Here is a 16,357-nt window from a genome sequence, read left to right as displayed (position 1 = left end):
AATGACAATGTGAGGCTCAGTCTCTTTTTTATGAACAAGTACATTAGATTCCTAATTGTTGGTGATAACTTGGTTTTCACTTAATGAATATAGCCTTGAGCATTCGTCATCATCGAGAACAAGGAACTTAGTATTACATAAATATTTTACCCTTTTGGATTAGTAAATGGTTTGTTAATTGACTGATCCACATTTCTATTCAAAGCGCATCTTTAGATAAATGAAGCTTTCAAATCACACCCCCAGGAAAACTCTTGGCAAACATACTTGGCAAAAATACCCAGGCTTTGGATCTTTACTTCAAGATGTGCCTGTGCTTTTTGCCATAGGGTTCTCAAAATATCTTAGAGAAATATTAAAAAGTAAACCTTTACAAAAGAAGACTAGACCTGGTTGCAAAAACCCATAACTCATCTTTTCCCTCAAGAGTGACTGATTTAAACAAGGGAACATAATTTGGTATTACTTAGCTTCTGTTATCTTAAAGCCTGAAGCTTGATAACTTTTCTTGACTCATCCCTATCATGAAAGAGCAGACCCACTTTGAAATGTTCCCTATTCCTGGGGCTTCTCTGTCAGGGCGGAGTGAACTAATGGCTGACTTGTTGCATTCAGCTCTCAGGGGACCGGAGTCCATGAGATGATGGGATGTATTCAGAGACGAGTGGACCATCTGACCCAACAGTGTTCCGCGCACAAAGAATTTGCTCTTAAGAAACAGCAGCTAACTGCCTCGGTGGAGGGCCTCCTCAAGAAGGTAGTCTCTTCAATGTGCCCTCCGTTGGCTCCTACCTAGATGCAACTCCTTCCTTGGTGATCCTAGACAGCACAGCACCTGCAGCGTGGGGCACGGTGGGAGGGTCTCGGCACGTCTCCTTTGGCTTGATAATGATAAAAACATTCGGTTTTATCATTGAGCAGCATAGAGTTATAGTTCAGTGTTGCTCAGCAACCTTTCATGTCCCGGGTTGCTGAGACTTGCTGTGTCATCCTACCACCATGCCAGCCAGCCCTGAACATGCACACACAAAGGCAGCACTTGCTTTGCACAGAACCCAACCGTGTGCATATTGGGCCTGTGTCCTTGTTTTATGTGGGTCCTTGCCTGCTTCCAGGATGCACAATTTCAGTTAACATGGTATCATACCACACAAGGATGCCACGTAAATACCAAAAATGATGTTTTAGGGATTTCCAGGGATAAATTGTCATTATCATACTTTGTTGAAGGAGGTCAGTACAGAGGACGTGGTCATTCTGAATAAAAACATACATGTGAAAATCCTCTTTCTGCAGAGTGGATACAATGGCTCAGTATGGGAGAAATGTATTTCCTATTTTCAAAGAGGAATAAAACCAAGCAGCTACTATTTGGTTAAATAAAAAATTGCTTATGTGTAGCTGGGACATACAGTAAAAACTATCTCAGTGACATTAATGCTAATGAACCTTGATGCCCCTGCTGGGTCTCAGATTTTCAGTGCTGCCTTCATCTGTTACAGTGGAGTCATACGACTGACTTCAACAAGTAGAACTAGTAGACTTCACAGGAGAGGACATTAAATAACCACGTCTCTATCTACATTGCCTTCCCCCTGCTATTGATCCAGAAACTTGGGAATTTGAGACTTGCTCTGATGGCTGGGTCCAGGGAGATTCCAAATATGGCAGCAGCTGTGGTGCCACATTCCCTGGAGCTTGAGACTCAAGCTAATTTGGGGGTGGTGGACAACACAGTAGGAACTCAGACAACTGTTGCTCCTTGTCTTCCTGCCAATTCAGAGCCAACTTGCCTGTGGGAAGGATGGACTCTGGGGAGAGCCAGGAGATGAAGAACATAACTTGGATGTTAATAGAATCCTTTAAAGAGTCCTTTTCCATTGATTAGTGTGTACTAAAAATCAAATCATAGTCCCCCACATTCATCAATTACATGGCCCAAGCATGTCCCTGTGTTCTACGGTCACATGTACAGGGTTTGGTCCTGCCCCAGGGTCCCTAAATATAGCAACCCCGAGGGTGATTTAATACCCAGGCTTTGGATCTTTACTTCAAGATGTGCCTGTAAACTGGGCCCCATTCAACTTATAGTGGATGATTATGAGTTAATTAATCAGATAAATTTCATCTCTGCTGATGTGTTAGCAAGGGCATTGTCCTTTCTAGGTAATATAGGTGATAAGTTCTTAGAAGATGTGGGTGATTGTTTATATCTCATTGCTGTTAATAAAATATATGTCTGTTAATAAATTTATGTCTTTAAACATATACCCTCTCTCGGTGGGTCAGTAGTATTACCTCATATGAAGAGCAACATTATTAATTTAATCATGGCATTCTAAAATATTTAAAACTATTTTTAGATGAAAATTGGTATATCCATTTAAAGTACAACGGGATTGGAGAGAGTAGTATTTATCTTTCCTATACATATGCAAACGTGTATGCAAATACAATTACTAAGACTGCAATATATTCTTTATTGCTAAAGGTGGAAATGTCAATTCAGAAGATCAGTCCAGTACTTTCTAATGCAATGGATATCGGTTCCAGCCTTTCTGAATCAGGGAAGATTTTGAGTAAATACTTGGAACTAGATAACCAAGCTAAGGTAAATTAAATAGGAGTTATTTTTATGGTTATGATTTTGTAAATACGATTTCTTTTCTTTATATTCCATGGCTATAAAACTTAATGCTAGCTCTCTTGAGGGTTGCAATTCTAAATTAATATTGTGGTAAATAATGACTTAAAACTTCTATTATGTGTATCTAAATTATTTATACATATGTGGGTATATAAGTATTTATTTTTTATAAGGGTATTTGAGCTCACTGAAACTTTGTAACGTAGTATTAAACACTCATTTGGCCCCTTTTCCTTGCCTGGGAGATGTTGGCAACTCCTTTTGGGAAGCCACAGGATGCAGGGAGAATGCTTCTCTAAGACTATTTGTGAGTTTCTGCTAGAGTAAGTTACAAAAGAAAATTCCCAGAAGCAACATGCGTTAATGCAAGATTCCAGGAAGCAAATAAAAACACAATCTTGTTGCAAGCACAATGTTCAGGGACAGAAAATACCCTCCTCATCCCGGCACCTTCTCTAGCTCCCCCTCACCCTTTTCCCCTGGGATTTAGGATTAGACATTCCTGCTGGTAGCTCTACATCTGCACTGAGTCCCAGCCGGCCCCAGCAGATGTTTAGAAAGGTGAGTCTAGCACCTCTCCAGGCTCACCCAGGTTGGTAGGCAATGGCCTTGTTACTCCATCGGTTCTCAGCCAGAGGACCTTCTTCACATTTGGGTGACCTTTGTCAAAGACAAATTGATTTTTTTACATGGAATTTTTTTAATCATTGTTTCAAATGTTTACAATAAAACATATGTCTGAATTCAATTTCATTTTTTTTATTTTAAGAATTTTAGAAGGCGGGAGGAAATGGCACAGGGAGAAACTCCCCTGCTTCCTCCTACCCAGAGTGTTATCTGGAAGCAACATTTGGAAATGAAAATTAGCTTCATTCAGTGCAGTACTTGGGAAGCATATTAAATACAGGCAGGGAAGCAATTCCTTCTTGCTGCAAATGACAGTGAAGTTTTTTTTCTTTCATTTTTGCTTGATTCCTAGCTCAGGCTCACCATAAAATTTTACATGGCTCTTTCCGTGGCAATTGTAGATGTTATGCCTACCATACCTGCTTATCATTCTCTCCATGAGATTTTACCTGCCAGAAATTGCACTCCAAAAAAAAACCCAGAAGAGCAACCCTGTGGGCTCGTTAGGTTTCATATATAACATTTTCCATACCCTTGTTCAAAACCCCTTCTAGATAGAGATTTAAATAAGACTGCATCGGTGACATGCCATTTTTTATAAATTAAACAAGGAGTAAACAATTTCTATAGACTTGCCATCTCTTGTATAACAAAATTAGTTTAGGAATTTGCTAGAGCTATTGTTAAATTTCAGAAAGTAATCCTCATGTATAATTGTTGAATAAATTACTTCAAACATTTCTGCCATTTTGTTTTATAACTTTTCCTACCAAACAGCTTTTCTTCTCTCTTTGTGACGCAAAAAATAGAATGCTCCAAATGAAAAGTAGAGCTGAGAGAGTGAGAGAATAATTTGAGATGGTTTTCATTTTAAGGTAACTTTTTTTTTTTTTTGAAGTTTTGAAAGTTGTGCCTTTCTTTCATTGAGGAGAGTTCTGGTACAAGTTCAATTAATAATTGTAATAGATGGATGTGCAGAAGGTAATGAAATGTGAATGTTCATGATTCCCCTGTCAGCTTCTGACCCCCTGTGCTTTGCTTTCATAGGAGACAGCACATGAATTAGAAGCAGCTGCAAAACTTATGACAGAGAAAAATGAATTTGAACCTGACGAAGTGGCATTGCTTTCTTCTAAAGCTAAATGGCTAGAGGAAGAATTAAAAATACTTGGCCAAAGCATCGGCTCCAGGTCACAAGTCCTGCAATCTTATGTGGCATTTCTAAAGTCCTCAGAAGAGGTACGGTGCCTACGCTCTGACCTTCTGCAGCAAGGTGGCCTCTGCCTTCTTCCTGCTTCTCTGGGGATAGAAGCCGCGGTGGGTAGTCCCGTACCCTCCATTCCCACGCAGGTACTCACTTACTGGCCCTTTATTCTCCAAGGCGCCATACAAAGACTCAAAGAATAGGTTGTTTTCCTAAAAAATAATACAAGTGAGTAGAAGATATATTCACAAGCACAGTGGTTGTGTTGGAACACTTTTCACTGTGGCCTACAAGCATTTACAATATCCTAAACATAGAACAAAATTATTTAAAAACAAGTCATCTTCCACCATGGATCTCTTTGAATACTCATGTAATTAGTGCAACTCATTTAAAATACATACACAGAATTAGAAATTACAGACTTTCGGATCATCTCAGATCTGTCTTGTTTGATGCCTTTTAACAAACAGCTTTACCTCGGAGAGCTTCTTCTGAGGCGCTCTTCTCACAGGGCTGTACTAGAGAATTGTGAAATTCCCTCTCGTAGACTACGATTCCAGCTCTCAGAGGTCCCAGTCTCTGGGAGATGACATCAGTCATGGAAAAGGGTGGGAGTGCCACTTAGGAGCACGCGAACTCTGCTGCTCTAAGAGTGGCGGGCACTGGCCTAGCGGGAGGTGGAGCCCATGCGGTCCACACTGGGGTAAAGCCAACCAAAGTTAGGGAGCATGCTCAAATTCCATTTTCTCCCCCTCACCTTCCCTCTGTCACCCTTCCCCCCTACCACCAGTGTCCTGCCTAAGCACATCTCCTCTGTCAGCTCTCATTCTGTAATGTTCTGAATTCTCACCACTCGGGAGGAAGGCCACGAGCAGTCCCTGCAAATCTCAGGTGACCACTGCCTCCTGTTCCACGTCTTTATTCCACCTTTTGTCACCTAAACTTTTATTTAGTTTTTCTTAGCCGCAACCCCTCATGATTTGGGAGAGGTATTGCAATTGACAGGATTATCCTGTTGTACACTTTTGTTCAGAACTTGAAATGGTGGACAAGGTGCAAAGAAATCCTGTTTTCTGTGTCTTCATTGCCAAAAATCCACCTGCTTGGCTTCTAGTTCAGCATCTATGGCCCACTCTAGCCTTTGGGACCAAGAGCCTCCCTAGGGCTGGAACTTTAGCTCTGCAAGAAACACTTTTGCAGAAAGACCTCATGTCCTTCCACTGTCCCTGCTTTCACTAAATCTGTTTCCCTCCCTGGTAGAGCCTCCTGTCCTTCTCATCTTGGTGGTACTCTCAGTCCGTCACCCTCTGACCCCCTCAGGCTTTCCTTTTTTCTTCACCAGCTCCTACTTATTCATTTCCAGCCCACTCTCCATGCCAACATGTCCCTGCTGTCCACCCTGACTCTCCCTGCCAATTCCCAACACCAGGCCAACCCAATGCTGTTTACTCAGCTTCCATTTCCAAGCTTTCAGATGCTTCTACAGAAAATCATAAAACTGTGCTGATTGGCACCGTTACAATGTATGGGTCTCTGCCTCTGCTGGGGTCCCCATGTGCTCCCTTGTTGGCACCTATTCAGTTGTGATTCTCAAACATCTTACCCCAGTTTCCATCCCTAAATCTCAGCCAATGCCCTTTCCTTGTATGTGACTGACACATATGACACAAAAAACCTTGACTTCCTTCGACTTCCAAACCTATTGACATGAGGCATCCCCCAGTTGCCAATAAAGTGAAGCCTCTATTTGTGTCCTACATGAATCAGCCATCAGTCCCTCCCTACACACGCCTACGCTCTTCAGAAGCGAGCTTCAGCTAGATCCATCCTCCAATTGTTCACATCTGCTTTTCCATTGCTTCCTTCTCATGGGTCTACAGCCATGGCCAGTGGTGCTGCCCTCACCAAGACTGCCCTTCTGTAGTTGTCCTTCCCTTCGCACCTGCATTCTCAGAACAGGGAGATAACACTTCTCGCCTCTGCCTGCTTGTCCTCCCCAAGCCTCACCCCACTGCCTCTAGTGTATTCTCTTTTTAGTCCTGCCATTTGCCACCTCTTCCCTCCATCAAAAGTGTTCTGATAAGCTACTTGCTAGTTGACAAATGAGATGCTGTATTTTCAGTCTTCATCCCCGTTAATCTCTCTGCCACATTTATTTCACTCACTCACTCTCACCTCCCGTGACTTTTTAAAAGACAGATTTGTCGAAGTACAATTTACAGAGGATAAAATTCACCTATTATAGAGTGTGATGATTTTTAGTATATTTATAGAGTTGTGCAGGCATCACTGCACTCCGGTGTTAGTATATTTCTATCACCCTAAATAGAGGCCTACTGCATATTTTTAGTCAATTCTGGCTTCCATCCTCCAGCCTCAGGCAAGCATGGAAATGCTTTCTGTCTCTGTAGATTTACCTTATTTGGATATCCACATAAGTGGCATCACCTCGTCTACTTCTTTATCTGTTCCTTCTCCTTTTTCTTCATTTAGTTTTCTGTTTCTGAAATGTGGTGAGTCATGGAGCTCTTACCTGTGTTCTCTTTTGGGCATTCTATACACTTTCTGTACAAAAATCACACCCCTGACTGTGGTTTTAATTCACCAATAACTCAAAAATGGTTCCTCAGCCCCAGCACTTCCAAGCCCCAGACCAATGCTTTCAACTTCCAATCATACTAATTCCCTATATATCCTATAGGCTCCTAAAGCTCAACAAAACATTGCCAGTTATCTATTTTCCAAACATGTTTTTCTTCTGTATCTTGGCACTGGATTAATGACCCCATCATTTTTCAGAAGTCCTATGTAGAAGTTTCAAAGTCTTTTCTAAGACCTCTCTCAGTGAGCACTTATTTTGTATGAGGCCCCACTCTTTTCATTTCTGATTTCATTTATTTATTTAAAGATTATATTCACTTATTTGAAAGTGAGAGAGAGAGAGAGTGCAAGTGGTGGGGAGGCACAGACGGGGAGTGAGAAGCAGACTCCCCGCTGAGCGAAGAGGCAGAGGTGGGCTCAATCCCAGGACCCTGAGATCGTGACCTGAGCCAAAAGCAGATAACCAACTGAGCCACCCAGGTGCCCTCATTCCTGAATTTATTTAATCCTTGTAACACTGCTATGTTTAGCTACTATTATCCCTCTTTTACAAATCAGGGAAACTGAGACTCTGAGAAGTTAGTATCCAAGATCAAGCAGCTAGTTAATGTCAAAGCAGAAGTTTAATCCCTAGTCTCCTTCCTTTTGTCTTTTCCTATATCAAAGGTCATGCTACCCCTTGTTTACCTATAGGGACAACCCAAAAGATTTCTGAATTCCCCTTTCCCTCTGCCTGAACCATCACTTCCTCAGTTCAAGCCCTCACCAGCTCTTGTTCAGCTTAAAGAAGTTGTCTTCGGCCTGGTCTTCTTCCTATAATTCTCTGCTTCACTCCTTTCAAAAAATGGTCATTCTAAAGTAAATGTGATCATGTTACCTCCTGACATTCAGGTAATATGACAAATGTAATTTGTGAAACAAATTATAAATAACTTTTTTTTCAAATTTTAAATAACTTTTACCAAAAACGGATGAAGTATTAAAGTTTATCATTAATTCCCTTAAAACATAAACTAGTACAGATTCAAGGGAATTCCTATAATGGCATCATTCTCTCTTCCATTCAGGGCTTTTTTGAGCCATTGGAAAAGGAGGATGAATTAAAATTTATGTTTTGAGAGTTGCACATACCCGACAGCCCATCAAATTGACATCCCAGCCTATAGCATACACATGGTAGTTGTCACGCTGATTCTCAACCATTGTGACAGCTATCAGTTGTTTCAGACTCATGAGAATCTGTCACATCATGTTGGTTACGGTCGAAAACAAGTTGAAACCTGCTGGCCAGCTTTACGCAGCACGGTGATCCCTCTAGTTTCTTTCTTTAACCACTCAGCTCGTGCAACCTGAACTTCACGCACACTAAGATCTTTTATCGTGCTCTGAATCAGCCATGTTTTCACACTTGTGCCTTCACATTTGTTAACCCTTCCATCTGGGATCCCCTCCGACTGCCTCTCACCCTGGACCATTCTGAAAGACACAGATCAAAAGTCGCTTCCTTTGGGAAGTTCTTCCCTATTTACTCCAAGTAGAATTGGTGGTCCCTCCTCAGCAGGTCCATAACATTGTGTGTATACTTATCTTTGTGTTACGATAATTTGCTTACAGTTCTTTTTCTCCCAGAACTATCTTTGGGAACCCAGGGAATCTTAGGAGCCTCCATGGAGGAGGTAGCATTTTCGGTAGTTCATGAAGGATCAGTAGGAGCAGAAAATTAAGGAAAGCTCATTCTAGGCTGAGGAAACAAGCATCAGCAAAACAGAAGCATGAATAAATGGAAAATGGGAAATGAGGGTAGAACTTCTATTTCTGAGCACCGTTTTCAGGCCCACCTATTAAGTTCATTTAAGTGATGAATGATGTTAACATCTTTAAAATACTAACCATTGCCTGAACTTTCTCACCCTGTTTAGATTGCTTTGGTAGTTATGAGCTCTTTGAGTCTTGTTCTATTGGCCATTAAATATTACTCACAATGCATAAAAGCTTGTGTCAAAATTTTTCTACTATTTCTACATTACCCAATTACATGTTAATCTATAGTTCTACAAGTGCATTTGATTTTATATAAGCTCTGATCAAAGAGAGTGATTTAAAATAATTGAGTACTGCTAACATTGGTTAGCAAATGAGAAAATATAATTTTAGGCAGGTGAAGTACTTCAGTACGATAAGCTTACGGAGGCATCTTAATATTAATACCTGCACAGAAAATTAGTAATTGTATTTATTCTGGTTTATCACTGATTAGAAGGAAATTGTGATTAATAATTACAAATAATTTTTCACTGGCTGCATTTCTTTCTTTCTGATTTGTATTTCCTGTCTGTGTGTGTGCGTGTGTGTATATCTTCCTTCCGAATTACAAAACTCAGCTTTAAAGGGAATCACACTGCTCTTTGACACAAATTGTCCCCAGTTGCAGAACATGCACATATGTAATACATAACTACGGTTTTGGCTATGGTACCTAGGGCTAATGGGTAACAAACTTGTCAGCTGAATTTGCTACTGAGGGGTAGTCGTATTTGTCAACAACCTAAATAGATTTTCATGTCTTTTCAGTAAATTGACAATGTTCAATAATAACTTAAAGAATTCTGAAATGTAGTTTCTGTTCAATTTTTATATAGGCTTCTATTAGAATCTACTATTTTTCTTTAAAAACGTTTTTAAGTATTCTTAATTTTCATTTACATTCTCCTTTTTTTCTTTTTGTTTTAGGTACAGGAGCAGTGTCAGAACCTAAAGGAGTTTTACCAAACTGAAATCCTGCAGAAAGAAGAGGGTGATGCTGAAGCCAGGCATCGATCTGACACCGCAGAGAAGCAATGGCAGCTATTTTTGAAGAGGAGTTTTTTAACTCAAGATCTAGGGCTTGAGTTCCTTAATTTAATAAATATGGTAAGAATGGCATGAAATGTGTTAACACCTTCTGCAAGGATTCCTTGTCAAAGTCAAAACCATAAATTCATAAGTCCATTTGTCTGCTAATCAGCCTTGCTGGTTAGAAAATTGTTTTTGGTTTTGGTTTTGGTTTTTATTATTTTTTTTTATATTATTTTTTATTTTTTTAGCTTTATTCAACCTAGAACAGTGCTAAAGCTGAGCACTTATATGCTTATTTGGTCTTAGACCTTCTATTCTTTTCTAATGAAGGCCATTTTAACTCTTAAGAAGAGGGACTATAATTCGAATACAACATTGCCATTATTACATAGAAACCTCAGTAGAAGTCCATCCGAAAGTTCTGTGTTATTTTGAGAGCACGCAACAAGGTCCTTACAAAATTTCCAGGGGTTAAAGACAACATCTAGGGTGAATCATCATTTTGAAGAATTTCTTACTATAGCAGATCTTTTCGTGGTGAAGCTCCATTATATTTAGAAATGTACTCTAGGGCCGCCTGGGTGGCACAGCGGTTAAGCGTCTGTCTTCGGCTCAGGGCGTGATTCTGGAGTTATGGAATCGAGCCCCACATCAGGCTCCTCTGCTGGAAGCCTGCTTCTTCCTCTCCCACTCCCCCTGCTTGTGTTCCCTCTCTCGCTGGCTGTCTCTATCTCTGTCGAATAAATAAATAAAATCTTAAAAAAAAAAAAAAGAAATGTACTCTAAATTTTAGTTGTTGAGTTGTATCTGTAAAATACTCTAGAATCTTTATATCAACCTCTGATCCATATAAAGTTCTGTACAGAGTTTTAAAAAAATGGTTAATCCACCTCTCCTTTAATACCTCAAGTATCTTCCTAATGAAACTGCTCATTTCATTGTTACAAAATGCCAGCCACTAAAAACCTTTTTTTTTTTTTTTAATGTTAAGCCAAATCTGTCTTCATATCTGTTTCTAACCCTCTGTAACTACACAGGGGAAGAAAGTGTTAATATTTCATTCTTCTCACACATGAAAGTCCTTCAAACACTGAAAACAGTTGCTGTATCTAATCTGGGTTTTTCCGGTAGCTAACCACAGAGAAATCCTATCACTTATGAGATAGTGTCTTTTCTCTTTCCATCCTAATTCTCCCTCCCAGAACTTTCTGTGGTTTGTCAAAATCATTCATAAAATGTAACCAAAAAGTGAGGTCCAACTTCAACACAAAGTACAACAAAGGACATCATTCTTTACTAAGGAAACATTATGCTAGCATTTTTAGCAGTAATTTCACTTTGCTGGTTCATATTAGGCTTGTGATCAAATAAAACTCCCCTAATGTTTTCATTGCAATTCCTACCGAGCTACTTCTCTCCCTTCTTACATTGTTCAGTCATTTATCCTCTACATACAAATGTGGGCCTTTATATGTATTCCTATTTAATTTCATTTTATTGGTCTTCACCCATGATTCCATCTTGTTAAACTAATTCTGAACCTGCTATCTACTGCATTAGCCATCTTTTCTGAATTTAATTCTATACCTTTGATAAGTAGGCCTTCTGTGGCTGCAAGTAAATTTTTAATAAAAGTGTCTAGGGGCAAGTCGACTTCTGAATCCATTAAGCCATCACTTCACCTGTTTGTTAAACAATCATGGATACTTCCAATAGTACTTCATTTCAACCACTAATTCACAACTTTTTTCCTAAGTCTGTGGTGAGAGAGACAGCTCCAAGGAAGGCCTGCCTACCAAGTATCCTATCAATTACATAAGTATAATTTGGCATAAATCAGGTTGACTCCTTGTGATCAAAGAATTCTTTCCAAAGTGCTCACAAACTACTTGAGCCACGATAAACTTATTGCACTGATTTTCAGTGTAAGGCTTACCAATCTGTAAATGATGTAGCCCATCCTTTTCCCCCTTGTGAAAATCAGGGCATTTTCCTTTCTCTAACTTTCTGGCCCATCTCTAATTTTCTGTCAGTTTGCAAAGAGAACTGACACCTGCAATTTCCAATACTCTGAAATGTGATGAGTCTCAATCTGGAGTCTGAATTCATTTGGAAGAGTTAGGTTCTATAACTAATCTCATCCACTTTGAGCTACGATTTTCTCTTTATCTAACTCTATCTCCACCTTCGCTGTTTGAAGATTATTCTTATTAAATCTACATGGAAACAAAGTAAATATTAAATAGTGCTAATTTATCTAATGCTATCCTTAAGCATCAGAGACAACTTGCTAAGCTATTTGCCCGTGTTCTTATGTTATTATACAGGTGCTTTACTGTAGAAACTAATTATTTTTCATTTGGAACATTTAGAACATGTATTATCTATCTATCATCTTTTACATTTTTACTTTGTTACAGTCTTTGATCTCATGATTGTGTACTTCTCTAATTTGTATTCACAAGGGAATTCAAATATTTGCAAACTACATTTTTGTGTCCATCCTTTTATTACTAACGTCATTTCAGAAATTTATTTTTCAGTTCTGCAATGTCCAGTGGATCTTTTTTATTAGATTTCAATTGCCAGTGAAATTCTCTCTCTTGTCCTCTCTGCCTCTCTCCTGTACTTTCTTGACCATACTAATCATGGGTACTTGAAAATGTTTGTCGGCTAATTCCAACATGTGGGCCTGGATTTGTTTCTGTTGTCTACTTTTCTCTTGGTTTCCAGTCATGTAGTCCTGTGTTGGCAGGACCCACGAATCACATCTATCAAGTCTCAGACATTATGTGTAAAACACATGCTTTACCCCAAGGTCCTTACTGCTTTCATATAATAAATTCCTCTTTATTGATAAGAATTAAGATTCACGTAATAGTTAACTTTATTGGTTCAGTGACATTCTGAAATAGGAAATTATTGGTAAAGCAAGTAAAACGCTTTTTAAATTCTCTTCATATTTTTTGGACCATTAGGCTTTTAAGCAAACATTATTGTTGAAATGTGGTAACCAGTTTCGTTGTTAAAAAGGAAGAAGGGCAGCTGGCCTTTTCCACTGAGTGTTCTGCTCTTGATTGGGCTGCTGTGGCTTATTTTTTCAAGCTTGAAACTGAAAAAATTTCAGTTCATCTAAAAAAATCATCAAGATCAGGCAAATTAATTTAGGTGAGAAATCTGGCAGATATCTTGATGTACGTGCCAATTGACTAATTTATAGCTGTGAATATCAAGGATGCTATCCAGGATACTGCCTTCCTGTTATCAACGTATCTAGAAAACAAAACACACCATTCATTGTGCCTGAATTCAAATGGAAAATGGGTAATTTGGTACCTTATTAGATAAGATTATGGAACATTTTTCCATGACCCGACACAGAAGTAGAATAAGTATTGTGTTTACTAACTAGACCTTGGACTAATTATTTAATCTTCCTGAGTGGTCAAAATATTTAAGTCTGCCAAGTACATCATCACTCTTCTCGAATCCTGCTGCCTACACAGCAACAAATACTACTGTGCTCTCCCTTTTCCAGACCTCACTCAAATCATATCCTGGTGATTATGCTTGACACTGATATGCTGCAATTTCCAAGTTTACTTTAAATTATATGTTATATTATGATTAATAGCTGCTTAATAATATGTTGAAAGATACCCTAACTTTATAGCATAGATTAAAAAATATTATTTGGGATGGGTTCTGCTGAAGTTGTCTAATACTTTTTATGATATATTAGAATCTTGTTAACCATAATTACAGCATATATCATTTTATTTCTGAACCCCCAAATTCATGGGGGGAATCTCACTTAGGACCTGCAATTATATTCTTTTGTAATTAATCTGTACTTTATTATGTCTAAATTGATACAAAAATATAAATATGAAATATTAATGTCATTTAAAATAATTTAAAAATAAGATGGTCTTTTAAAATATTGTTACATGTTTATGACACTGTCTTCTGACTACAATTTAAAAGATCCCTTGACTTTTAGATACCTAGCTGTAATTGCAATTATGGACATCCAGGCTTATTTGCTCCTTAGAAATTCAAGGATTTATTGAGAAAGGCTGGCCATCAAAGTAAAAACCATTGTTTTGTCAACCAAATATTCAACTATCACATTTTTCATGTGCAAACATAAAAAAAAAGAAAACACACGGTCTTGCTGTTTACTTCTCTTATCCTTCTGCCTCCAATTGAATTTCCCCTTGTTGAAAAGCACTATTTAAAGCTTTCCAATCAGTCAACCAGAACATATAGAAGTTGGGAAGAGGGCTCTGAATTTAAATATTGCAATTCTGGTGCATAATAGAGTTACAAATATAGAGATATATAGGCGTACATTTCAGTTCTCACAAAAGGGAGTAACTTCAAGCACTGTTCACAAGGAAAATTTAAAATAATTGTAGTATAAACAATGGGCTAGTTTAAAGAGAAAAACAGACCCCTCATATTCCTGATACTGAGACTTCGACACATTCTAATGAGTGTGTTAAAATAAATAGTGGACTACACTTCAAAACTTATACACTAAAATAATCTTGACTTCAACATTTCTGGATCCTGATGCTCATTGTATCACTCCTTAAGCTGTAGGAAGTAACCAGACCCTGGCCAGGGGTGTGAGGGTGGGGACTCAAACACCACTGGGCTGTTGAAGAACTCAGGACCTGGTATCCAAGCATAGAGTATAGGTTCTGAGAGCCCCACTGTGCCTTCGCACAGGCATTCCAGACATGTCCTGATATCAGAACCATGCTCTGCGTTGGCTACGATCAGGTGTTTGCCTCCTAAAATAGTGTGTGCAAAAGATTGTGTCTCCTGGGAAAGAAAAACCATTATATGGATTATTAATTTAACAGGCTAAAAGGGATGAAATATTAAATGCAAAAAGTGAACTGCACTTTATGGAGAACACTATGGAAAGCCAGAAGGCAGCAAGAGAAGAACTCAGCCACCTTCGGATGACATGGCAACTTAACGCCATTGCGAGCAAGCCTGTGAAACAGCAGTGGGGAGCGTTCAAAGAACAACTTAGGAAGGTACGGAAACATGCAGTGGGTATTATTAAGTCTTAAAAACAAAGGAAATTCTGACGTATGCTGCAACATAGAAGAGACTTTAAACTATGATGCTAAGGGAAAGAAGCCAGTCACAAAAGGATGAATGTCGTATGCTCCTACTTACACGAGGTACTGAGAGTCAAGTTCATAAAGAGGGAAAGCAGAATAGAGGTTAGCGGGGCTGAGGGAAGGAGGGAATGGGAGTTACTGGTAAACGGGTACAGAGTTTCTGTTTGGGATGATAAAGAGTTAGATGGTGGTGGTGGATACACACCAATGTGAATGTCCTAATGCCACCAAACTGCAGTTAACAATTAGTTAACGTGGTAAATTTTGTTATATATATATTTACCACACTAAAACCAAAAACAAATAAAGGAAACCCAGGGCCTGCGCTTTTGATCACTGGTGGTTTAGAGCCACAAACTCACTTGAGGTAGTGAGTGTCTTCATGGGGATGGAAAAGTTCGACGACATACCAGTCATCACTGGAATGATCGTTATGTATTTGCTGGTGTCAAAGACAACAAACACATGACGATCTAATGTTTATTTCAGACTACTTACAACTTAAACCTTCTTCAGGAAGCACTTATGCCTGTGTCTGCCCTTGACCTTGGGGGGAGCCTCCAGACCATTTTAGGTCTACAGAAAAAATGGAACGAAATGAAGCCTCAGCTCCAGGTGAAGGAACACACCGATGGAATTGGGTGAATGGGAAAAAAAATCAAAAACTCTTCAGTCGAGGTTTACCTAATTAATTTTCACAGACGGGTGAATTACTTTTTTTTTTTTTAAACAAAAACATTGCTTGTCTAAAACTCCACTTTAAAAAGACATTTTTCCTACTGTTGTTCTGCATTGTTCTGTATTTGATAATACACATTCAGGCTACAAAATGTCCTTAATATATTCTCATCTTAGATTATTTTAATTTGCATTAAATGATTTCCTTATTAATGTATTTATCACATATATTCACTCTAATTATTCCCTAAGAGGTATAGACCCATTTTAGATTAAGACATCTCAGAGCAAGGATTCACAAGCTCTGACACAGAGGCCCTGCCACCCTTTGTCCCCAGAATTATAACTGTGATGTCACTGTCCCCACCCGCTGGCACCCCAGGTTCCCACCACCCTCCCAGGAATCTTGCTGTGCTCTCCCGTTCTCCCTCTCAGAGAGCCCTCAGCGTATGAGAGATAAACCCATGAGTCATGTTCCCGGCCCTGACTGTGAATGCATTCCGTCCCCCCCACCTCCTCCTGCTGTTCTCCTGCCTGGCTTCTCGTTCTTTGCTGCAAAGTCAAGCTCTCTGCGTTTCTGTTGCTCACCACTTTCTCAGTGTTGTTTTTCAGAAAACT

General features: G+C 39.1%; 1 protein-coding gene across 6 annotated transcripts in view; it reads left to right on the top strand.

Annotated features, from left to right (window-relative positions):
• CCDC141 (coiled-coil domain containing 141) overlaps positions 1 to 16,357 on the top strand; it is a 202,173-nt gene that overhangs the window by 144,571 nt on the left and 41,245 nt on the right. For all 6 annotated transcript variants that reach the window (XM_087861825.1, XM_087861829.1, XM_087861823.1 and 3 more), the window contains 6 exons: positions 616 to 757; positions 2,492 to 2,611; positions 4,322 to 4,513; positions 9,813 to 9,992; positions 14,792 to 14,971; positions 15,551 to 15,676. In XM_087861825.1, the coding sequence (XP_087717951.1) occupies positions 616 to 757; positions 2,492 to 2,611; positions 4,322 to 4,513; positions 9,813 to 9,992; positions 14,792 to 14,971; positions 15,551 to 15,676 (940 nt within the window). The remainder of the gene's footprint in view (positions 1 to 615; positions 758 to 2,491; positions 2,612 to 4,321; positions 4,514 to 9,812; positions 9,993 to 14,791; positions 14,972 to 15,550; positions 15,677 to 16,357) is intronic.

The sequence above is a fragment of the Ursus americanus genome, chromosome 1 (genome assembly GCF_024610735.1).
Source record: "Ursus americanus isolate L20-20 chromosome 1, mUrsAme1.1.p, whole genome shotgun sequence".
In the NCBI taxonomy this organism is placed as follows: domain Eukaryota; kingdom Metazoa; phylum Chordata; class Mammalia; order Carnivora; family Ursidae; genus Ursus; species Ursus americanus.
This window is presented reverse-complemented; position numbering and strand designations above follow the sequence as displayed.